The sequence below is a fragment of the Schistocerca serialis genome, chromosome 1 (genome assembly GCF_023864345.2).
Source record: "Schistocerca serialis cubense isolate TAMUIC-IGC-003099 chromosome 1, iqSchSeri2.2, whole genome shotgun sequence".
NCBI lineage: Eukaryota > Metazoa > Arthropoda > Insecta > Orthoptera > Acrididae > Schistocerca > Schistocerca serialis.
In genome coordinates, this window is record NC_064638.1 from 1,024,132,340 (window position 1) to 1,024,157,794 (window position 25,455).

Below are 25,455 nucleotides of genomic sequence, written 5' to 3' on the forward strand. Positions count from 1 at the left end.
TGAGTACGGTGTCAATCTTACATCGGTTTCTGTGCTATTTTTGTGATCATTTGCTGTTTCTGTTGCAAGCAACCCTGTGCATATGCCGATGTAACTGATTGACCTACAAGGTAATTCCAGTTGTAATATACGCGCAAACAAAGTTGACTCTCGGCACGGTGGCTGATGGGAGCGACCGTAAATGGGAAATGCCTTTACAGTCGCTACCATCAGCCACCGCACCGAGTGTCCACTTTGTTTGTGCGTATAGTAATGACAAACATTTTCACGTCAAAACTGTCCAGGACGTCTACATTGCTTTCCTCAGGTAGTGTTTCCAAGTCTCCATAACGAGATTGCAAAAGTACTACAATATTTCGATGGACGTATTTGCGTGAAAGACAATTTCGATTATGAAACTTAAAACTTCACGACTACGTGGCAACTTGGGGGCGAATCTCTTTGAAACAGTCTGTGTTTATAAATACTCATGCCTACAGTTCTGATGAAAATTGTATTATGTCTTCAGTACGCCAAAAATAATGAAATAATACTGAAAATTTGTTTCGTTTGTGACATATGTTGTTGAGAAATGAGAAATATAAGATCAAATAATATGCAGTGGGACTGCACTGCTATTTAACGCCGGCCGGAGTGGCCGTGCGGTTCTAGGCGCTACAGTCTAGAACCGAGCGACCGCTACGGTCGCAGTTTCGAATCCTGCCTCGGGCAGTCACATGGAGCCAGGTCAGGACTGTAAGACGAGTGTTTCAGTGTTGTCCATCCGAGTTTTGTGATGTGTGTGGTGTCCTTAGGTTAGTTAGGTTTAATTAGTTCTAAGTTCTAGGCGACTGATGACCTCAGAGGTTAAGTCGCATAGTGCTCAGAGTCATTTTTTTTGCTATTTAACTGCGAGCGTTCGCAGTTTTCTGCTATTCCTCCTTCTCGCGCTCTGACAGCGTGACAGAGCGGTGGGGGAAATGAGAAGCGAGGCCGAGCACTTTGGGACTCGCGCCGGGAAAAGCCACGAGCCGAAATCCTGCCCGCCCCTGAAATAGATACTGTTTTGTCACATGATATTCTACGGACTCATGTTTTTTTTTTTTTTTTTTTTTTTTTTTTACTAGTTACGTATCATATGTGAATAGGTAGATCTAAAAACACGGTAAGTATAGTGATCGTATTCTAAATTTTTGTTGCCACACGTTTTTCGTACTGTAGCATTTAAGGGATACCATAGAAATTTTCAGTGGCTTGTGCTAAGGTGTCCTTATTGCATAATTGTAGTATCTGTTAAAAACATGTGAAAACACTTGTGTAATTACTGTCGCACTTTTAGGATTGCAAGAAAGACTGCTCTACTCACCCAGACAACAAAGCGTAGGGCCTACTACCTACATCTCCTTACTCCACCAGCCACTGTGAAATGCATGGCCCTCATGGCAACAAGCAACACCATTCAAAGCAGAATTACATATTCATTCCGTGGTAAGATATAATAAGGCTGAATACCAGTACTGTCAAAATCTGCTAACAGTGAATTCTACATTAAATTTGTGAAAGTACGGGAAATGGACGCAAACAAAATATAGAGTACAATACTAGCAATATACTTGCAATCCTTTTAAATAGAACAATCGGCACTCAGATTCGTAAGTAATAACAGATACAGACCACTATGCAACGAAAGCAGCTTCTTTTATACAACAAAACAAGTTTGGAATCGTTTACACCATCCAATACTGCGAAAGCAACCACAATACGAGTAAAATATTTACAACGCAGTTCAGCGTGTGCAATACACACGAGAAGTCTTAAACAGGTGCACACTGTGATGAAACCAACGTGGAATACTAAAAATCAGCCAATAAGAAAACTAGGTGATGGATTGATATACATGCATCGCTTCAGATGGCGTGGCATCGAACCAAAGGCATGTTACCAAAGGTCATATTACTCGCACAAACAAAATTGACACTCGGCGTGGTGGCAGATGGGAGTGACCGTAAAGGCATTTGCCATTTACGGTCTCTCCCATCAACGACTGTGCCCGGTGTCAACTTTGTTTCCTCGAATATTACACGAGTTTCTGTCTCGTGTGAGCTCTCACATTACTTGTGTATATAATTTCGGCGTTCAAATTCATGCCTATGGAAATCCTACTTCATATTCTAAACTCTTTGGGCAGGGGATGTGCGATCTCTGTGCAATTGTACTATGATTGAGAGTCTCTGAATTGCCTGTCAGTGTTTGTTTTGAAAACGTAGACCATGTGTTCGAAAGAGCTTCGTAATAAAGTTTTGTTCTTTTTAGAGAACAGAAAATATGCAAATAATCTGATCGACATACTTTCCTTAATAGATGTTAGTTCAAGATTATGTCTGATTCGAGCGTTGTTTGTGTGTAGGTGGTGATGATTTTATTTTTTAATGTATGTTTCTCGTATGGCAGGGCAGTGAGAAGAAATCACAGGCAGCGATACTTGCGTTGGAGCTTGCATTTTCAGAAGTACTAAAACGAGGAGACTTGCATAATGTGCCCCAGAGTATTACACTAAATGGTAAGTTCAGCTAGTCTTCAGAATTAGTCTGAACGGACAGGTAGTAGTGCCCTTACTTATCATAGTTTATTTACACAATAGTTGAGAAAAGGCATAAACTGAAAGCTAGAACCTGTCACGTCATCAGAGGAGACAGATGTCGATCTCTCTGTCAAGTATCCTGTATGACATTGGTAAGAAGCATGTGAGTAAATTTGCTCAGGGTTTAATATTTTCACTGGGCGATAAATTGTTCTGTGCTCACTTGTTTATTTAAAGCATTAAACATTTAGATACAATGTAATTAGAAAGGTTTAGATAATTGAGGCGGCGTGCCATATAAAAACTAAACATCCTGCTGACTGAAAATGTGGAGAATTGTAATTGGATCAACATTGTGCATGTGCAACAGCATAATTAAACCTTAGGTTTGGATTGAAAGTTTAGAAAAGTTACGTGGTGGTGACGCATTGTTTGTAGTTTATGTGCAATATATTATGTACATAATGTGCTCAAAATAGTTGCCAGAGATTGGTCTATTATACAGGGTGTTTATAAATGAATATAGGAGTTTTAACGCTTTATTATATTTATTATATTAAACTTGCAATTACAAATGATATGTCAAATGAAAGAGCTACTCAAACAGTTTTACCAAGAACCTTATAAATGTTCAATGTGAGCACCATTTGTCACATGCCCAGATTGGAGTTAATGGAAACGTCCAATTCCACCCATCTACTTTGACCAATGACGTCACCAATATAGCAGAAACGACCATTCACAACTACTCCCATATCGCGACTATGACATCATTACGTAAACATGACAATAAACATGAAAATAGATCGAAAAACCATCAAACACATATTTCTCTAGTAATATAATGAAACAAGTGGGGGAAGTTGGGGGTTTTTGGGTGGGGACAAACAAAAAATAAACACACGCCACTAGACAAAACCAGTAAAATAAAATGACCACAACCTTCCCAAAATCATGTAGAAACAATATCTACTGGAATCGAACATTTCCCGTGCCCTATATAGCTCAACAGAAACTACCAATACCAATTCATAAAACCCAAACCTACAACCACTTCCACAATCATCACCACCTCAAAAACCACAAGAAAACATCAAATTTGGAATTGAACACTTCCCTTGACCTATAAAGATGAACGGAAACTCCCGATACCAATCCATAAAACCCATATGTACAATCACTTCCACAATCATCACTACCTCAAAAACTAATAAAACACCAAATTTTGAATCAAACACTTCCATTGACCTCACAGGTCAACAACAACATACAAAACCAACTCACCAATACCAGCAACACCCTCTCCCTCCCCCCCCCCCCCCCCCCACACACACACACTCTCACAATCCACGAATCATCTAACCAGATAAAAACATGAACAAAAAAAGAGACAACTCACCACATGAAAGCTCCGGTGCTGTCTCCTGTATCGGACACCACAAATACACACACACACACACACACACACACACACACACACACACACAAAATAAACCACAACCAAATAAAATTCCCAACCTCCCCACTCCCAAAAAATCAAAACTGAAGAAACAAATACTAAACAAAAACAAAAAAACATACACAGCCTAAGAATCCTCCACAACAAAAACAAAAATCCACAACTACCCCCCACCCACCTACCTCCCCAAACCTCACCAACCCCCCTCCCCCTCCCTAGAGCCACAGCCACACCCCCCCCCCCCCCAAAAACCTTACTAACTCACAACCCTGGGCCTGTACATCTTCGTAACAGCCCTTAAGGAAACCCTAAACATAGGATACCCCTCAGGGATGCTCTTTCGCCAACAATACTCATCTAAATGAAACTGAAGGTTGGAAGAGTGCCTCTTCCCCCTCCCTATAACAGATTTAACAGCCCCCCCAAAACCCCTCTTTAGTATTTGTACAGGCCCCACTCATAATTCTTAAACTCTACATTGTGATTGACTACTAAGTCATTGTAATGCTCCCAACCCAACCCACTATAAGAAGCAAGCCCATTAGAAACTACAGTGCTCCCCTGTTCTACATACTCCTGAATTAACTCTACTAACTCCCTCTTTGTACGATGTTCAGCAACCTTAAACACACTTTGAGAAGACCCAGACCCCGATACCACAGCCCCCCCCCCCCCCCCCCCCCCACGCACATAAACCAACCACAGGCGTACTCCTCCCATACTTCCTCCTACCAAACTGTGACTCATGAATCTCAACCACTACTCCAGGCCCACCCAACTGACCCCTGTATTTAATGTACTCTGAACAAACCTCGCGACAAAAAGAATACCAATCAAGGACCGTTTGCTCACTCACACCCACCTCATGCGCACAAAAACTGTGAGAGGACTGAAAACAAAAATGATAACTCATCAACACAATTTCACGCGCGCCCAACCCAGACTTCTAGAACCAGGTACCAAGCGAATGGAGCGCTAAATGTTATCATGCCGGCTCCTCTACATATAGCCGTCCCTGGCCCAAGACACCAGAACTTTCCTTAACTTTATATATTCACCACATGCAGCACATTTCACCAGCTTGGCCATAAGTCCAAACAGTTGCAGGAATTTGATAAGCGACGTAGTACTGTCACCCATCGTGCCCCACAACTGAAAACTGTTGACTTTATCGGTCATATCCATTCCTAACAATGACATAAGAAAAGTAATGTAAAAAATTCAAAGACTACACACCACATACGACACTACATTAACATAGGAATAACCAAAAATTAAACCATCAACTCACTGCAAAATATTCCACTAGAACTTCACTAATCACCAGAAGAACACCCGACAATGTCAACAACTCCAATGAACCCAATATGACACACAACACACAAACCCCACCAGAGAGCACCACCAACCACAACCACACACCACCTACAAACACATCACAAGTGCACACTAAACCAACAGCAAAACGATACCCGCAACCCATGAACACGCCACCAGAGAGTACCACCGACAGCACAACAAGACATCTGCAAACACGCAACACTCACAAACTAAACTTTGCGCCGTTGTGACGTCACACACAACAATAGACTTATGTCATGGATCGAAGCCAACGGGTGGTATTGGACCCTTCTGGTGACCCCAAAATTGTATGTCCAGCTTGACTGGTTGAATGCTGATTATGCCCTCTGCTCTCGATTGTGATGAGGGCTAATCTGTGGTCTATGTTTACATCATAATTAACACACTCATTGGTATAAAAATTAAAACTTCTAGATAAAATCAGAAAAGGTGTGTTATATAGCAATCAAATCTCTGAGAAGCCTTTCGTTGCGTATTACGTAAGTAGGGCCTACATATATTTTGCATCAATTATGAGAAAGGCAAAGGGACCACTTCATCATCCATACAGTGTATGTGTACTGTGGCACAACAAGCAATTACAGTATTCTGCATTGATACTCTACAAACCACTGTGAGGTGCATGGCGGTGAGTATATCCTGTTGTACCAGATATAAGGGCTTTTTCCCTGTTTCACTCACATATGGTGAGCAGGAAGAATGATTGCTTAAAAGCCTCTGTGCACACTGTAATTTGTCCAATCTTGTCTTCGCAGCCGCTATAGGAATGATTCATAGTGGGTTGTAATACATTTCTAAATTCATCTCTTTGAAGTTGGTTCTAGAAACTTGTGACACTCTCCTATGGCTCAAACAAAACTGTGACCAGTTGTGCTGCTGGTCTTTGTCTGTGTTTAGTATCCGGGATTTTCCACGTAAAGTAGGACACACTTTCGATATGCGAAAGTTTAAAATTTGGTACTTTTTATAAATTTTTAGGAAAGGCTGAAGTTTTTACTGTTTGGCAACAATGGTTTGTCACCCATTATTGCTTTCCCTCCACAATTTGTAGCCATTTTTATAACACCATGTATTTTTCATGCGATGAGAGTGTGAATTATTGGAGATTTTGGAACTTCATTTCAACTAATTGAAAGGTAAGAATTAACATATCATTATTTGTATTACTGTTACATATCCTAATGTATTGCATAAAGAGTATAAAACTGAAGTAGGTAAATTATAGGTTCGGGTAAATAATATAATACAACAGCATGAACTTTCATGTAACATGAGTCACTTTCATGTAATTAAGTTTTTATACCAAGAGAGATGTTAGAGGTAACTTTATCTTGTTCAGTAATTTCCTTCTTAGTGTGAATGTGTAACTAATATCACTACTAAAAATTTCCCAATTTCAACCAGTAATGTAAAGCAGAAAATTAAATGTGTATCATGAGTCACATAGTCTGAGTCACAGTTTTATTATTTTAAGGTTAGAAGAGGAGGATGCTCTTAGCAGCAGCAGAAAGGCTGAGTAAGAGGAGGGAAAAGTTAAGAGTCAAAGAAAATATGAAGAATTTAAGAATCATCTGGAAGAAGCTCAAAAAATTCAGCAGAAGCAGAAAGAAAAGTCTCTACAATTGAGTCAACATAAGCAAGGACTGTTGTTAGAAGAAAGAAAAGCTAAAAAGAGGGAGAGAGTTAGAAAACATAGGCAGCATAAGATGCAAGATCAGCAACCTAGTAAAGCAAGTTGGTCACTGTATAAGCCACATAGTGCTCTGGATAAAGCCATGACTCAAGTGCTGCAATTACTTACATTATCATGTACTGTCAACTATACCTGAAAATGTAAAGGTACTTCCAACCTGGTCAGATGGACTTGCCTCACAATTTAAAAACAAATATGTTACTGCTGCTGTACCCCAATTTTAATCATATCTTAATGTGGAAATCCATTGGAACTTATTTGCTACAACCCATGGTAAAGGAGCCATAGATGGAATTGGTGCAGTTGCAGAACGGCTAGGGGGTATGCAGTAAAAAAGCAAAAATGTATAGTAGGTGATGCATCAACTTTCGCTCAGGTAGCTGCAGGTACCACAACTATGCAGGTTTTTCATGTGTCTATTGATGAAATTCAAGGAATCAATACGAAACTTAATCTGGCTTAAATATTTTCTTCAGCGCCTCAGTACCAAACATAAAAAGCGTTCACTGCTTTCACTACAAGAAATGAGTACTACAAATATATCTGCTGTCTCCAAAGAATTGTGCTGCTGCAGATCATCATACTGAAGAAACTAAAGAAAGTATGAAAATTGGAGACTGGTACAAAGTAGAATATAACAGTAAATATAATGCTGGAGAAGTACGTGCAGTTTTTGGAAAACCTTACTTAATTAGTGCAATGGAGTGTGCTGGTTACTATTGGAAATGGCCTGTAAAATGTGCTGAAATTATAAAGAAAATTAATCGACTTGATGGTGTCAGTGCAAGAGGACATTTTCAGTTTTCTGATTTTTAGTTGAATTTACAGTTCATTTTCCCAGATTTGCTCTTATAATTTTTCATAATGTTTGAAAAGTGAAATGTTGATGTTAGGTTTATCTTATTTGGCACATAATGTCATATTTTCATTTCTCTGCTAGTAAGAAAAAAGTTTTTCGAACAAGAAGTAGCAAGTAACATGAGTCATGTAACATTGAGTCACACATCTTTTTTAATATATTACAATATTTCACATGGTATAAATATTTTTAGAAATTTGTAATTCTGTCATTTGAATGCCAACTTAATATGCATTTTCTGTGATCAAAACCAGATCCATACTCGTAATAGTTTGAGGACACTTTTGACCTGAAATGCACATTAGGAATAGGATGTCCCAAATTTGTAACGTGAGTCACAACATAAATTACATTGTTATTCTTTAATTTTAATGCTCTGCCCTGCTTAAATAACACTTCAAGATCTTTGCCTGAATAATGCAATTTATAATGATGATTTGCATAAGAAAATATGGGTTTATAGATTGATAACAAGTCAACCTAATAAAACAGTGATTTCAAAATGTAACGTGAGTTACCATGGAATCTCCCACCCCATTAGTCCAACATGGTATGAGCATGACAGATGAGCAGTATTCTAGAATGGATCGCACGAGTGTTTTGTGTGCTATCTCCTTCGTAGGCTGATTGCATTTCCTTAGTATTCTGCCAATGAGCCACAGTCTGCCACTAGCTTTACATACGATAGAGAATATTATGTGATCGTTCCATTTCATGACACACACACACACACACACACACACACACACACACACACACACACACACACACACACCTCCTGTGCATCTACATGGTGCTGGCTGGATGGACAATGCCAGGATTGCAGTTTGGCAGGTGGCAGGTTGTAAGGGGTGGGTGAGTAGATGGAGAGAGAGGTGGGAGGCAGGATTAATGGTTTGGGGATACATAGCTAGCGGCTGGGAGAGAGACAACCAGTTTGCTGGCTAGGAGTGTGGGAGGGGTGGCAGATGCACAAGTGTGGCACATGATATATGGGTGTTGGAGCTGTTGGGAGGTGACAAATGATGGTGATGTGGAGGTATTAATTGGGAGTGGGTGCTGCTACTGAGTCATTCTCAGCCATCGACCTACCTCCCTGCTTTACAGCCCTTGCAGACTTTCTTCAGTGGGAAGTCATTGACAAACTTCATTCCAGTGACCACTTTCCTTGTCACATTAACCTACTGGATGGAGGATTGCTTCAACAGAACCCACCACAGTGGATGGTCAGCAGGGCTAGCTGGTTGTGTTTGAACACCGTAATGGCATCCAGGAGTGAGTGGACCACATTACGAGAGTGACCCATCATGCTGCTGACTTATCCATCCCGAAGTCTTCACGTCATCTTAGGAGGCGACTTGTATGTTGGCGGACTGATGAGTGCCCTTCGGCAATCCAGTATAGGCATCCAGTTCTTTGATGGTTTAAATTCTGCCCAACTGCAGACAACATCTTAGCCTTTCAAATCTTGAGAGCCAAGGCTCAACATATAATTAAGGAGATTAGGAAGAGGTCATGGCAAGCATTCCTGGACTCTATCAATGGTTCCACTTGATCTGCAAATGTTTGGGAAGCCAGCCAGAGGATTTGCAGTAAATGCAGTCATTTGCCAATAGCAATAGTCCTGAAACAAAGGTGTCTCCAAACACCTCCCAGGGACATCATTCAGACACTGGCAGAGCATTTTGCAAAAACTACAGCCCATTCCAGCCAGTAACAGATGTTTCGCCACTACCGTGTGATGTAGAGAGGGGCAAGTTGGACTTTGGACCCAACAATTCTAAGTCCTACAACTCCCCTTTCTCCAGGTCACTTCCCCAACTCATGGTGAAAGGCAGTTTTGATACCTGTCCTCAAACTAGGAAAGGATCTCGTGTGTATCAGTAGTTACCGGAGTATCATCTTAACGTGCTGTGTTGGAAAGGCCCTGGAGTGGATGGTCAGCTGTTGTCTGTCATTTTGTTAGAGACCAGACAACTCCTTAGCCACTCTCAGTGTGGATTCCGGAGATTTCGGTCCACCGTCGACAACCTGACCCTGCTAGAGGTGGTCATTCATCAGTCTTCCCTACATAACCATTACTGTATCAGCATGTCCTTCAGTATCAGTAACGTGTGCGATACTACTTGGAGACACAGTACTCTCACGCAGCTGCTTCAGTGGGGCTTTCATGACCACCTCCCCATCTTCCTATGGTCTTTCCTGTGTTAGCAGTTTTTTAGGACTCGTGTTGGTGACACACTGTCCAATCGTATTAAACAGGAGAATGACATCCCTCAGGGCGGTGTTTTAAGTGCTGCCCTCTTTGCCATAGCCATAAACAGCTTCATGTCTATGGTAAGGTTCTTGTACAGTGCTCCTTATTTGTCGACAATTTTGTTGTTTTCTCTTCCTCCTCTAGTATTGCAACAGCGAGCAATCAGTTGCAGCTTATGTTGTGGAGCTTAGATGAGTAGGCTGCAAAGACAGATTTTCAGTTTTCTGCAGATAAGAGTGAGTGAGTGTGTGTGTGTGTGTGTGTGTGTGTGTGTGTGTGTGTGTGTGTGTGTGTGTGTGTGTGTTTGTTTTCATTTTAATCATTCTCATCATATTTTTAATTTACCGAACTTGCATATGAGGAACACCACCCTACATTCTTGAGTCTCAGTGAGGTTTCTGGGACTCATTTTTTGCTCCAGATTGTCGTGGTTGCCACACCTGAGAGACCTGAAAGACAGAACTCTCAAGGCACTGAACATTGTAAAACGCCTTAGTCACAGATCTTGGGGAGCGGACAGGGTACATCTGTTCCAGTTTTACAGGACTTATGTGCGTTCGCTTCTGGACTGTGGGTGCACAGTGTCTGGATTGGTGAGGCCTTCTTATTTGATCATTGGCGCTGTCCACGGCGAGGGAATTGGGCCAGCCTTTTCTCCACTTATTTGTGTGCAGCATGTGCTGGAGTCATTTGGTGTGGAGCAAGTACAACATCAAACCTAGGCTTTTAACCGTCTACCACCAAGGTTAGGGCAGAGGCCCAGAGTAATTTTAGATTTGGTGCAGTATAGGAGAGATTGCACTCCTGCTTCTGTTTTTCATGCGATATTATCTGACATTTTATATGAGCATCACAACTATGAAGCTCTCTTTACAGAGGGTCTAATCAGGAGGCCTCAGTTGGTTGCACTGTGTTTTGCCAGATTGTGTCCTCAAGGTCTGACTGCCTGAGACTTTACTGTCTTCGATGCAGGTTGATTCATGAAGATATGCAAATATTTTAATATGTTATTCTACAAGTAAAACTAAAGAAAAAAGTTCATATAAACATAGGCCCGCAAATCTTTAGTCACAGAGTTATGTCTAATAAAAGATTTTTCCTGAAATTAGCAACTTTGCTAATATGAAGCCATCAAAAAACTGTACGATGTTAAAGTAAAGCACAGTTTCCATTTATTTTGTTGTTATTGATCTTATGAATCTAATAAAACATGTCCCAGACGTGTATCTGCAGTAGTTTTCCATAACATCCAGAGAAGCAAAGACGTAATTTTGTAAAATTTTTAATTTATTAACTACTTGGCCCAATTTGTTTTTTTTAAATTCCAGACAATTGCATAAAGTTTCCAACAGAAGTTGTAGAGAATTTAATTTTGGAAAGAAGATGGTAATAACATTAACTGTAACTGTATGAATGTGTCAGATAATCTGCTTTTATTAATACCATAGCACACTTGAATTCATGTTAAACCATAAAAAACAAAAGCTCAGTGTTAAGGAAGTTGTACAGTGTACATACAATTTCACAATACATTCACAATAAATGTTCAAAAATGTCTCCACCGAGGCATCCCTATTTCATAAATAACCTTCAAACTACAACAGTTGCTATGTGGCTTCACTTAAATACACTGTCGTTATTATGTTCTTTCACTGAACGATACAGAAAACTAACTGTTTCAAGGTCAGGAAACAACTGAAACAACTTGCTAATGGTTGCCAACAGTGACATAAATGTTTCTACATTCTTAATGGAAAGTAAACAAATTTACCTGTATAATAATCTTTGCTTCTCTGGATATTCTGGAAAACTACTGCAGATACACATCTGGGACATGTTTTATTAGATTCACCAGGCCAATAACAACAAAATAAATGGAAATCATGCTTTGCTTTAGCCTCGTACAATTTTGTGATGGCTTCATATTAGCGAAGTTGCTAAATTTCGCGCAAAATCTTTTATTAGCCGTAACTCCATAACTAAACATTTGCAGACCTTTGTTTATATGAACTTTTTCTTAAATTTTACTTGTAGAGTAACATACTAAAATACTTGCATATCTACAACCAATGTACCCAGCAGATAAAGTAGTCCAGAATATCCGGGATGCCCTGCTCAAACTACCATGATTGAGGAAGGTGGTGTCTTTCTGCTGGGTACCAGGGCAAATGGGTATTGTGAGGAATGAAAGGGCGGATCTAGCAGCCAAGGAACTGTGTCATGATCCTCAGCTGTTTCAGCATGTCATCCCCTGCATCCTGTAGTCTCGCTGTTGTGCTCCAGAGTCTGGCATCAGTGGTAGGATGAGCGACCGGAAGTGAAAAACAATAAGCTCTGTGTAGTAGAGTCCACAACTCAGCCGTGGCATACCTCTTTCCAGCCATGTCGATGGGACAAAGTCCTCGTTACTCGTCTTTGTGAAGGTCACAGCCCTATGATGCATGGCTTCTTGCTCCAGCGTAGGGCCTTCCAATGTGTGGTGCTTGTGGCGTACAAATCTCTGTGCACCACATTTTTTTGGCCTGTGTTTTATTTTCGGGACCAGCGGGCCATGGTGGGCTTGCTGATGGATCTGCCCTCTATTTTAAGTAACGTTCAAACAAATGTGGTTCTAGTTTTAAAGTTTTGTGAATTGTCCAACATTTTTCCCAAGATTTTTGGGAGGTGGTTTTAATGTATTAACAGGGTAACTGTCTCACCCATATTTTTTCCAAATAGTCAGCTAGTGACGTTTGCACGTGCCTTTCTGTTACCTCCCATGTAGTTTTACTTGTATTTTAATCTGATGCATCGTTAGTTTTAATTGTGGAACAATTTTTGAGTTTTTAGCCACATCCGTCTGTTTTGATGAGTGTAAGGGCACTGATAACCTCACTGTTGAGCACCCATAACCTCCAAACACACACGCGCACGCACACACACACACACACACACACACCATAAGAAGTTATGCAGTAATACCAGCAGAGTTGGTAGATGACAAGGTTGCTTTCAAAGGTGGTCCTACCTCTGATGGAGTAGTATAAGCCTCTGACCTGACAGGAGTAGGAAGCGCAGGGTGGGTGGGTTGGGGAGCTTTTGCACCTGGGTCTTCCAAAGGTATATTATCCCAGAGGCAAAGGTTTAGGAGAGGCGAATGGTGTAGGGATGGACTAGGATGTTGTGTGGTTTGGGTGGGTGGGGTGTGGGAAGGATCTTGGTAGGATGTTCCTCATTTCAGGGCATGGTGATTGATAATCAAAGCCCAGGCGAATGACGAAGTTAATTTGTTTCAGTCCATGTTATATTAGATGATGGGGTAGGTGCTCCTTTGTGGCTGGTTCTGCGGGGTGAAGGGAGGATTAGGGGTGTGTGAGGAAATGCCACTGGGAATTTTTTTATGGGCTGGGTTTGGGGGGGGGGAGTCTCTCCAGGCTCTTGTGAAACTTTAAGCATACTGGGCAAGGGAGTTCTCATCACTACAGATAAGCCATTTGTGGGTGGCCAGGCTGTGAGGGAGGGACTTTTTGGTGTGGAAGGGACGACAGCTGTTGAAATGCAGATACTGATAGTGATTAGTGGATTTAATGTACAGAGGTGTGGATGGAACCATTGGGGAGGTGGAGTTCAGCGTACAGGAACGTGGCATGTTGGATTCAGGAGGACCAGGTGAAGCAGATGGGAGAGAAGGTGTTGAGGTTGTGAAGAAACAGTGACACTTGAGTGGATATCATGAAGATATCATTTGTGAAGCTGAACCAGACAAGGGGTTTGGGATTTTGGGAAGCTAGGAAGGTTTCCTCTAGATGGCCCATAAAAAGGTTGGCACAGGAGGCTGCCATACAAATTCCAATGGGTGTGCTGCAGGTTTGCTTGTATAATCTCCCCTGAAATTGGTAGTAGTTGTGCGAGAGGATATAGTTGGTAAAGTGTATGATGAATGAGATAGTGGGTTTGGAGTCTGAAAGACATTGGGAGAGGTAGTGTTTGATAGTAGTAAGGCCATGGGCATGAGGATGTTGTGTAATGAGACAGCATCAACATTAGGGATCAGGAGGTGAAGGGGTGGGGACGGTAGAGAGTTGTTGAAGAAAGTGGTTAGTATCCTTGATGTGAGGGGCTAGGTTTTGGGCAATTGATTTGAGACGTTGATGAACAAGAGTGGAAAACTTTCAGTAGAAGCACAATAACCATTTACAATAGTGCATCCAGGATTGTTGGGTTTATGAATTTTGGGGAGCATATAGAAGTTGGGTGTGCAGGCCATCGTTGGGAGAGGTTATGGGATGGACTTAAGGATCTCATAAGGAATTGGAGGTTATGTTGGACTTCGGGAATGTGATCACTGTAGCGGAGCTTTTAGGTGGAGGGGACAGATGGCTGGCAGAAGCCATCTGTCAGGTAGTCTCTGTGATTCATCATAAAGTGGCAGAGCCTTTGTCTATGGGGAGGATGATTCAGCCAGGATGTGTGGCTGTTCTTTCTCCTGCTGAGAGATTGGTGTTATTTTGATGGGGCCTAGGGAAGGATGGTAAGGCCAAGTTGGAGGTAAGGGATTCCTGGAAGGTGAGCAGGAGGTGGCTGGGGGGGGGGGGGGGGGAGACAAGGTCATGGTTTGATGGTAATATGAACTGGAGAAGACAAGGTTCATTGTTTGGATTACATTGGCTTTGGTTGGTAGGATTGGTGACAAAGATGTGTTCTCACTGTGGGGATCGAGAGAAAGGGAATAGGTATCTGTCAAGTCCAGTGTGATTACACTTGGGTGTGGGGCTGAGTGACGCATTTGGCTATGACTGGATGCTGCGAGGGGTGGATGAAGAGCTTTGCAATGGTAGGCATAGGAGTTGATGGGTAGCAGTGCTCCAAGCAGGGAGTGGGATGTCAACAGGTTGCACAATTTATTGATGTATTGTGTGGAATGCTCTTCCAGGTGTTAGAAGGCAAGGGTTTCAATTTTGAGATGTGTTTGGGATTGCATAGTAACATTATCTTGCAGAGGGAGCAAAGTTGTTTCTGGGATGCCTGTGCCATGGAGATATGTTTTTGCAGTATCAGGTATGTAAGGGGTACTGAACTGCCATTATTGGAAAAGGTGAAATGAAGATTGTTGCGAGAGGAGGGATGGGATAAAAAAAAATAAATAAATAAATAAATAAATAAAATAAAATAAATAAATAAAGTAAATAAAAATTATTGTATGATCAAAAATATTATAGTTAGGCTTTTGATTGGTGGTCCATTGCTTAGGCAGCAATTAAGAAACAAAATGTGGAACTGGGGTCTAGCTATGGGGAGTGACACTTTACGACTGATGACCATAGATGTTAAGTCCCATAGTGCTCAGAGCCATTTGACACTTTACTGAACAGGTGCAGATAGATGGAGCAGGGGTCCATTTGGGTTAGGTTGGTGCTAGGAAAATGGGAAATGGGCAAATGAAAGCTTTAGGTGGCTGTAAAGGTTTCTGGATAACAGACTGTGAGTTTGGAGATTGAAAAGGATGGATGAAATTGTTCCGAGGGCAATAGAATTGTTACATATAAATATTTGTATGAGATGACAGTTTCCAGCTGTGACTCATTGATACCGTAGTCATAGGATACCTTGTTGTTGTTGTTGTTGGTGGTGTTTTTTTGAGGTACACAATATTACATTTCTAAATATTTTAAAGTAAGCTACCAATTTTTGCATCACTTTGAAATCTTATCAAGATCTGACTGAATTTGTGCAACTTTTCTCAGACAGTACCTCGTTATCTGCATAAAGTCTGAGGTTACTATTAATATTGTCTCAAAGTCATTAATATACAACACAAACAGTAATGGTCCCAGCACTCTTCCCTGGGGCACACCTGAAGTTACTTCTATCTGTTGATGACTCCCCATCCAATGTAACATCATATGCCCTCCCCTCCAATAAATCCTCAATCCAGTCATGGATATCACTTGATACCCCACATGAACATACTTTTGATAATAAGCATTTGTGCAGTACTGAGTCAAATTACTTTTGGGGGGTCAAGAAACATGGCATCTTTCTGACTGCCTTGATCCGTGCGCAAGGAAGACCCCCCAATGGAAAGGCAGAGGGGGAAAGGAATAGTGGAAGTTTAGACTTGCAGTGCTGAATGGGAAGTATTGCTTGCCAAGGTGGTTTCTATTCATACCTATGAGGTGGGGCACTTATGCCTCATTGACTGCTTGAGGGGTTGCGGGGCCACTGCTCGCCTGCTCTGGCCCTGGGGACTCTGGCCTGTCTCATAACCTTCTCACCTTTTTGTCCTTGTTATTTTTTTATGGTTGTTGTTTTGTCTATCCTAAAATATTATCATCTTGTGTGAGCTGCACGTTTTTATGGGGTAATGGAGGGTGAGGTACTGGTGGTTGGATGAAGAGGGTGCATCTCCCACTGCATGCCGTGTCCCAGGGACCTCCAGCTGCATTCTGGGCAGGTCACCTCAGCCACTCTATTCCCTCTCACTCCTCTCCTGCATCTCCTTGCTTTTATCTGTGTCTTATTGCATCTTGGTTACAGTTGGGCTTCCAAGGATTTGCCATTTGTGTCCTTTTTCTGAGAGTTATTCCTGGTTCGATACATATAGGAAGAGGAGAGTTTTTGCCTCTGTATATGTCTGCTTGTGTCTGTATATGTGTGGATGGATATGTGTGTGTATGCGAGTGTATACCCATCCTTTTTTCCCCCTAAGGTAAGTCTTTCCGCTCCCGGGATTGGAATGACTCCTTACCCTCTCCCTTAAAACCCAAATCCTTTTGTCTTTCCCTCTCCTTCCCTCTTTCCTGACGAAGCAACCGTTGGTTGCGAAAGCTAGTATTTTGTGTGTATGTTTGTGTTTGTTTGTGTGTCTATTGACGTGCCAGCGCTTTCGTTTGGTAAGTCACATCATCTTTGTTTTTAGATATAAAAAACCTAGTACGGTATATAAATTAAACAGTATGACCCATTATCAAAATTATAAATATACTGAAAGGTACTAGAATAGAGTACCACACATGTAGCTCCAAATTTAGTTTTGCATAATACCTTAGATTCAATCCATCTTAAACCTAAATCCTCAATGGAAAACACCTGGTACAGTGAGAACGAAGGTTATTCATTCTTCATTTAATGAACCAATACCTGGCACTCGTGGCAAAATGAACTTCATTCAAAGTATCCAGAGATATTTGACATTGTATGTTATACCTGAATCACCACCTGGACCACAACAGCTGGCAGTTTGATCTATGTATGACTGACATTTGCTTTTCTTAGTTTTTACAATTACAAATGAGTCTTCGTCTATGTACCGATGGTGGCCTTAGCAGCCAGAGACTGCAATCGTGTGTGTGTGTGTGTGTGTGTGTGTGTGTGTGTGTGTGTGTGTGTGTGTGTGTGTTTCTATCTCCGAGGATGACCATGTTGGCTGAAAGCTCATTTTCTCACTCTTTTGTTGTGCCTATCTGCGACTCAGCATCTCCTCTCTATGGTGAGTAGCAACTATACTTATGCAAGATGGTTAATTTTTGTTTTCCTCAGTTCCACACTGTCATGGCATCAACACTTTCATAAATTGTGTGTGTGTGTGTGTGTGTGTGTGTGTGTAATCCTGGGGTAACAATGACCAGTGGTCCAAGTAAATCCAGATTAGATTAGATTAACACATTACAAGAATGTAATTAGAAAAACTTGAGTTTCATTAATTTTAATGATCCTCAGTCAATAAACAGTAAAATTATGTACATGAATTAAATTCAAACTTCTAATATTTACAACCAAGCATTGTCAAAAGTTAAAGTAAATTATTCATTTCAGTGATCCTAAGTTAAGAACAGTCAGATTTTGTACAAGATTTAAAATTAAACTTCCACTATTTACAGACTTAAGACTTCCATCTGCTTTCCGTACATCCATCATTTACACAGTAGGTGGTTACTTGGCTGTTGCAACCAAGTATTGTCAAAAATTAATGTATAATAAATGTTCATTAAAATGGTCTACTGCACTTGTTGAGAAACTCAAGGATGGAATAGGAGTTGGCCACCAAAAATTCTTTTAAATTATGTTTAAATTGTGCCTTGTCTGAAACTAAACTCTTAATGGTTGCTGGTAACTTATTGAAAATATGCTTTGCTGAATACTGGACTCCTTTCTGGGCAAGAGTAAGTGATTTTAAATCTTTATGTATATTGTTCTTATTCCTAGTATTGATACTGTGTACTAAGCAATTAGTTGGAAAAAGAGATGTATTATTTACAACAAACTTCATTAAGGAATAAATATACTGAGAAGCTGTGGTTAATATGCCCAGTTCTTTAAATAGGTTTCAACATGATGTTCTGGGATTGGGCCCAAACTCTTTGCCTTTGCATATGTCTGCTTGTGACTATATATGTGCGGATGGATATGTGTGTGTGTGTGTGCGCGAGTGTATACATGTGAGGTAAGTCTTTACGCTCACGGGATTGGAATGACTCCTTACCCTCTCCCTTAAAAACCACATCCTTTCGTCTTTCCCTCTCCTTCCCTCTTTCCTGATGAAGCAACCGTGGGTTGTGAAAGCTTGAAATTTGTTTGTGTGTTTTTTATTGTTTCTATCTACCAGCACTTTCTCGTTTGGTAAGTCACAGCATCTTTTATATAAATCCTGGCATGAAATGAGATCCATCCCTCATGAAATCCTCCCCACTCCACCAAGAGTGTCTTTCCACCGTCCACCTAACCTTCGTAACCTCTTGGTTCATCCCTATGAAATCCCCAAACCACCTTCCCTACCCTCTGGCTCCTACCCTTGTAACTGCCCCCGGTATAAAACCTGTCCCATGCACCCTCCCACCACCACCTACTCCAGTCCTGTGACCCAGAAGGTGTACACGATCAAAGGCAGAGCCACATGTGAAAGCACCCACTTGAGTTACCAACTGACCTGCCTACACTGTGAAGCCTTCTATGTGGGAATGACCAGCAACAAGCTGTCCATTCGCATGAATGGACACAGGCAGACAGTGTTTGTTGGTAATGAGGATCACCCTGTGGCTAGCACATCTTGGCACAGTGTTACACTGTCCAGGTTATCTGGATTCTTCCCACTGACACCAACCTATCAGAACTCTGGAGATGGGAACCTGCTCTTCAATATATCCTCTCGTCCCGTTACCTACCTGGCCTCAACTTCCGCTAATTTCAAGTTGCCGCCCCTCGTACATCACTTATCACTCAACAACATATTTGCCTCTGTACTTCCGCCTCGACTGACATCTCTGCCCAAACTCTTTGCCTTTACAAATGTCTGCTTGTGTCTGTATATGTGTCGATGGATGTGTGTGTGTGTGCGCGCGCGAGTGTATACCTGTCCCTTTTTCCCCCTAAGGTAAGTCTTTCCGCTCCTGGGATCGGAATGACTCCTTACCCTCTCCTTTAAAACCCACATCCTTTTGCCTTTCCCTCTCCTTCCCTCTTTCCTGATGAAGCAACCGTGGGTTGCGAAAGCTTGATATTTGTGTATGTGTTTGTGTTTGTGTGTTTTTCATTGTGCCTATCCACCAGCACTTTCCCATTTGATAAGTCACAGCATTTTTTAATATATTTTTCCCATGTGGAATGGTTCTTTCTTTTTTTTTGACAACATACTTTTACTCATCCTCATAATTTTGATGGTCCTTCTCAAAGTAGTCTCCCATGAATGCGATGCACTTGTCCCAACATATCTGACAGTCTTCAAATACATACTGGAAACCATTTTTTGAGAGGTCCTTCAAAATTGCCTCCGCAGCCTTCACCTCTGCTTCTGATGATTGATAATGCCTCCCACGAAGGTGTGTCTTCATGTTAGGGAACAGAAAAAGTCCAGACTATAGGGAGGGTGAGGGATGCATTTCATGTTTATTTTTGCAAGATATTCAGCAACAACATTGGCAATATGCGGCTGCGCATTGTCGTGGTGCAACATCCAGCCTGCTTCACGAAAATGTGGTCTTTTACACCTGATATGGACTTGCAATGTTTTCAGGACATCCCTGTAGTATTGTCCAGTTACTGATGTGTGTGCAGGTACAACATGCTGATACACCATTCCATGAATATCAAAGAATGAGATGACCATAACTTTTCCAGCAGAAGCAACCACTTTTGCTTTTTTGGGGGTTGTTGATGAAGGAGAGTTCCACAGTGAGCTTTGCTGTTTGCTTTTAGGATCAAAATGATGTAGCCAAGTTTTATCAGTAGTGATTACATTTGAAAGAAACTCCGGATCTTGCTCTAACATCAACTTTAACTGCATGCAGACCTGCACATGAATGTCCTTTTGTTCGGGAATCAACAGTATTGGAACCCGTTGTCCACAAATATGTGTCATTTGTAATTTTTCTGTTGCCAACATGTGGATGGAACCCAATGAAATGTTCAGTATTTCAGAAAGTGATCTGGTAATTCATCAATCTTCTCTCACAGTGACAGCAGCACTGCTGATGTTTTCTTCCACAAGAGCAGTAACAGGAGCACCGGGTCCACTTCCTTTGAAATTGATTGTCTCCCCTCTTTAAACATTTTAAACCAACTTCGAGCTATGCTGTAGGGAAGAACAGACTCTCCATAGACCTCCTGAGCGTCGGTGAGCTCTACAGCGGCATAAGTGCCACCCTTCTGTAGAGCACCTAATAGCCTTTAAGCAGCTCTGTGCCCGCATTCACCTGCTAATACAACGATGGAAAGAGGAGTGTTGGGAGAGGTACGTGTTGAAATATGCTCACTATTTTTATTTACTTAAATTTGGCATATTTCGTGACAGTACCTTTTCCGTAAAATGTTTACAAGGCGATATTTGTCTTGGCTTCAGTTGTCTAGTGGAAGTATGATTCCACAATGCAGTTTCGTCGGCTGCAGAAATGACCTGGTTCAATGCGTTTGCCTCATTTTTGGTGCTTCAAATACCATTTCTTCGAATGTTGTTTCTTCTTAAAGTTTATATAAAAAAAGTAGTAACATAATTCATTTTTTTCTGTTCACTTCCAAATTATTATGACGGCAACCTGCACATTGTTCTACCGTCAACACACACCAAGAGTTCACTGCCGACTGACTACAGTCAAAGACGACTCCAGCGTCAAAGACATTTTACACAACACACAAGCTTCCACTTGTAACCAGTCTCTTTGATATTCTTTGTCACATTTACTAATAGTAATCAATATGCTTTCACTCTCAAAAATATAAGTAAATTAGCATATAATAAGGCAAATTACAATAAAAAAATTCTGACAAAAAATATAAGAAAACATTTACAATTTGGTATCCGGTAGAAAATAACACATCTCCCAGATCCATTACAGTGTCGACCATTGGGTGCCATACGTCACCTTCCCAAGTCCGGATGAAGATAAGACATCTTTTTGGGTATCAGGCCCCAACAGGTGTCCGTACCATTAACATCAATAGCGTGCTCTGTACCGATGCAAACGTGATTGCCGAGCACTTTGCTGAGCACTATGCTCGAACCTCTGCGTCGGAGAACCACACCCCTCCCCCAGCCTTTCACATCCTCAAACGGTGGATGGAAAGGAAAGTCCTCTTGCTCACTATATGCCACAGTGAACCCTATAATGCCCCATTTACAGAGTGGGAGCCCCTCAGCACCCCTGCACATTGCCCCGACACAGCTCCTGGGCCGGATCAGATCCACAGTCAGATGATTAAACCTGTCTCGTCTGACTATATCTCCTTGTTGTCTTCAACCAGATCTGGTGCGACGGTGTCTTTCCACCACAATGGCAAGAGAGCACCATCATTCCGGTGCTAAAACCCAGTAAAACTCCGCTTGATGTGGATAGCTATTGGCCCATCAACCTCACCAATGTTCTGTGTAAGCTGCTGGAACATACGGTGTGTCGGCGGTTGGGTTGGGTCCTGGAGTCATGTGGCCTACTGGCTCCATGTCAGGGTGGCTTCCACCAGGGTCGCTCTACCACTGATAATCTTGTGTCTCTTGAGTCTGCGATCCGAACAGGCTTTTCCAGATGCCAACACCTTCTTGCTGTCTTTTTTGACTTCATAAAGTATGCGACGCAACCTGGCTACATCATTTCCTTGCCACATTGTATGAGTGGGGGCTCCGAGGCCCGCTCCCGGTTTTTATCCAAAACTTCCTATCGCTCCTTGCTTTCCAAGTTGGTGCCCCCCATATCTAGGAGAATGGGGTCCTGCAGGGCTCTGTATTGAGTGTATCTCCATTTTTAGTGGCCACTAACAGTGTAGCAGCAGCTGTTGGGTCGTCAGTCTCACCTTCTCTGTATGCAGACGATTTCTGCATTTTGTACTGCTCCTCCAGTACTGGTGTTGCCGAGCGGTTACTACAGGTAGCCATCCACAAGGCGTAGTCATGGGCTCTAGCCCACGGCTTCCAGTTTTCAGCCACGAAGTCGTGTGTCATGCACTTCTGTCGGTGTCATACCATTCATCTGGAACCTGAAATTTGCCTTAATAACAATCCACTCACTGTAGTGGAGACGTATCAATTCTTAGGACTGGTTTTCAATGCCCGATTGACTTGGGTACCAAGCTCCCACAGAACTATCTCTGCCTACGTAGATCAACACCTTCAACCCATTACATGCAGTCTCCCATCCTTCATCAAAGACACCAACCACTTTCTCGAACGCCTGGAATCCTATTACCCCCGGAAACCATCCATGTAACCATTGATGCCACTTCCTTATATACAAATATTTCGCACGTCCAGGGCCTCGCTGCGATGGAGCACTTCTTTTCACGCTGATCACCTGCCACCCTACCTAAAACCTCTTTCCCCGTTACCTTAGCCTGCTTCATCCTGACCCACATCTTCTTCACTTTTGAAGGCCAGACATACCAACAATTAAAGGGAACAGCCATGGGTACTAGGATGGCCCCCTCGTACACCAACCTATTCATGGGTCGCTTAGAGGAAGCCTTCTTGGTTACCCAGGCCTGCCAACCCAAAGTTTGGTACAGATTTATTGATGACATCTTCATGATCTGGACTCACAGTGAAGAAGAACTCCAGAATTTCCTCTCCAACCTCACCTCCTTTGGTTTCATCAGATTCACCTGGTCCTACTGCAAATCCCATGCCACTTTCATTGACGTTGACGTCCATCTGTCCAATGGCCAGCTTCACACGTCCATCCACATCAAACCCACCAACAAGCAACAGTACCTCCATTATGACAGCTGCCACCCTTTCCACATCAAACGGTCCCTTCCCTACAGCCTCGGTCTTCGTGGCAAACGAATCTGCTCCAGTCCGGAATCCCTGAACCATTACGCCAACAATCTGAAAACAGCTTTCGCATCCCGCAACTACCCTCCCGACCTGGTACAGAAGCAAATAACCAGAGCCACTTCCTCATCCCCTCAAACCAGAACCTCCCACAGAAGAACCACAAAAGTGCTCCACTTGTGACAGGAGACTTTCCGGGACTGGATCAGACTCTGAATGTGGCTCTCCAGCAGGGATACGACTTCCTCAAATCCTGCCCTGAAATGAGATCCATCCTTCATGAAATCCTCCCCACTCCTCCAAGAGTGTCTTTCCGCCGTCCACCTAACCTTCATAACCTCTTAGTTCATCCCTATGAAATCCCCAAACCACCTTCCCTACCCTCTGGCTCCTACCCTTGTAACCGTCGCGGTGTAAAACCTGTCCCATGCACCCTCCCACCACCACCTACTCCAGTCCTGTAACCCGGAAGGTGTACACAATCAAAGGCAGAGCCACGTGTGAAAGCAGCCACGTGATTTACCAACTGACCTGCCTACACTGTGAAGCTTTCTATGTGGGAATGACCAGCAACGAACTGTCCATTCGCATGAATGGACACAGGCAGACAGTGTTTGTTGGTAATGAATATCACCCTGTGGCTAAACATGCCTTGGTGCACAGCCAGCACATCTTGGCACAGCGTCCGGGTTATCTGGATACTTCCCACTAACACCAACCTGTCAGAACTCCGGAGATGGGAACTTGCCCTTCAGTATATCCTCTCTTATCGTTACCCGCCAGGCCCCAACCTCTGCTAATTTCAAGTTGCCACCACTCATACCTCACCTGTCATTCAACAACATCTTTGCCTTTGTACTTTCGCCTCGACTGACATTTCTGCCCGAACTCTTTGCCTTTGCAAATGTCTGCTTGTGTCTGTGTATGTGCGGATGGGTATGTGTGTATATGCGAGTGTATACCTGTCCTTTTTCCCCCCTAAGGTAAGTCTTTCCGCTCCCGGGATTGGAATGACTCCTTACCCTCTCCCTTAAAACCCACATCCTTTCGTCTTTCCCTCTCCTTCCCTCTTTCCTGATGAAGCAACCGTTGGTTGCGAAAGCTTGAATTTTGTGTGTATGTTTGTGTTTGTTTGTGTGTCTATCAACCTGCCAGCGCTTTTGTTTGGTAAGTCACATCATCTTTGTTTTTAGATATATTTTTCCCACGTGGAATGTTTCCCTCTATTATATTCAGACATTTAAATCTATAGACATGCCTAATGGTGATGGTGATAGCTTCCCATGTATGTAATTTCTTATGTGTTGCATATTTAAAAGAAAAGCAATTATCAACCAGGAGGTTGTACTGAGAAAAACTGTAGTTACAGTAACAATATTATGCAAAGGAAAGTTGCTACTCACCATATAGCATAGATGCCGAGTCGCAGATAGGCACAACTTTCCTTTTCATAATATTGTAACATTCCACCCTGGATTTTCCGTTGCAGTTACAGTAAGGAAACATGAAAAAGAGTTACAGCTACAATTACATTCGTACTGATGTTGATCTTTGTGGTACACTTGTTGTCATCTGCTTATAGTGTCTTTTGCATTGCATTCATTCTTCATTTAATGAATCAGTATCTCTCTCTCCCTCCCCCCCCCCCCCCTTCCCCCTATAAACCATAGATCTTGCGATTGGTGGGGAGGCTTGCATGCCTCAGTGATACAGATAGCTATACCTTAGGTTCAACCACATTGGAGGTTTATCTGTTGAGAGGCCAGACAAACATGGTGTCCCTGAAAAGAGGTAGCAGTCTTTCAGTAGTTGCAGGGGCAACAGTCTGGATGATTGTCTGATGTGACCTTGTAGCATCAACCAAAACGGCCTTGCTATGCTGGTACTGAGAATGGGTGAAAGCAAGGTGAAACTACAGCCGTAATTTTTCCTTAGGGCATGCAGCTTTACAGTATGGTTAAATGATGATGGGGTCCTTTTGAGTAAAATATTCCAGAGGTAAAACAGTCCCCCCATTTGGATCTCCGAGCAGGG

General features: G+C 42.3%; 1 protein-coding gene across 2 annotated transcripts in view; it reads left to right on the forward strand.

The window, feature by feature from the left end:
* The first annotated feature begins 2,206 nt into the window (after positions 1 to 2,206).
* LOC126413612 (nucleolar complex protein 4 homolog A) overlaps positions 2,207 to 25,455 on the forward strand; it is a 146,794-nt gene continuing 123,545 nt past the window's right edge. For both annotated transcript variants that reach the window (XM_050083278.1, XM_050083279.1), the window contains exons 1-2: positions 2,207 to 2,342; positions 2,431 to 2,539. In XM_050083278.1, the coding sequence (XP_049939235.1) occupies positions 2,250 to 2,342; positions 2,431 to 2,539 (202 nt within the window). In that variant the 5' untranslated portion in view covers positions 2,207 to 2,249. The remainder of the gene's footprint in view (positions 2,343 to 2,430; positions 2,540 to 25,455) is intronic.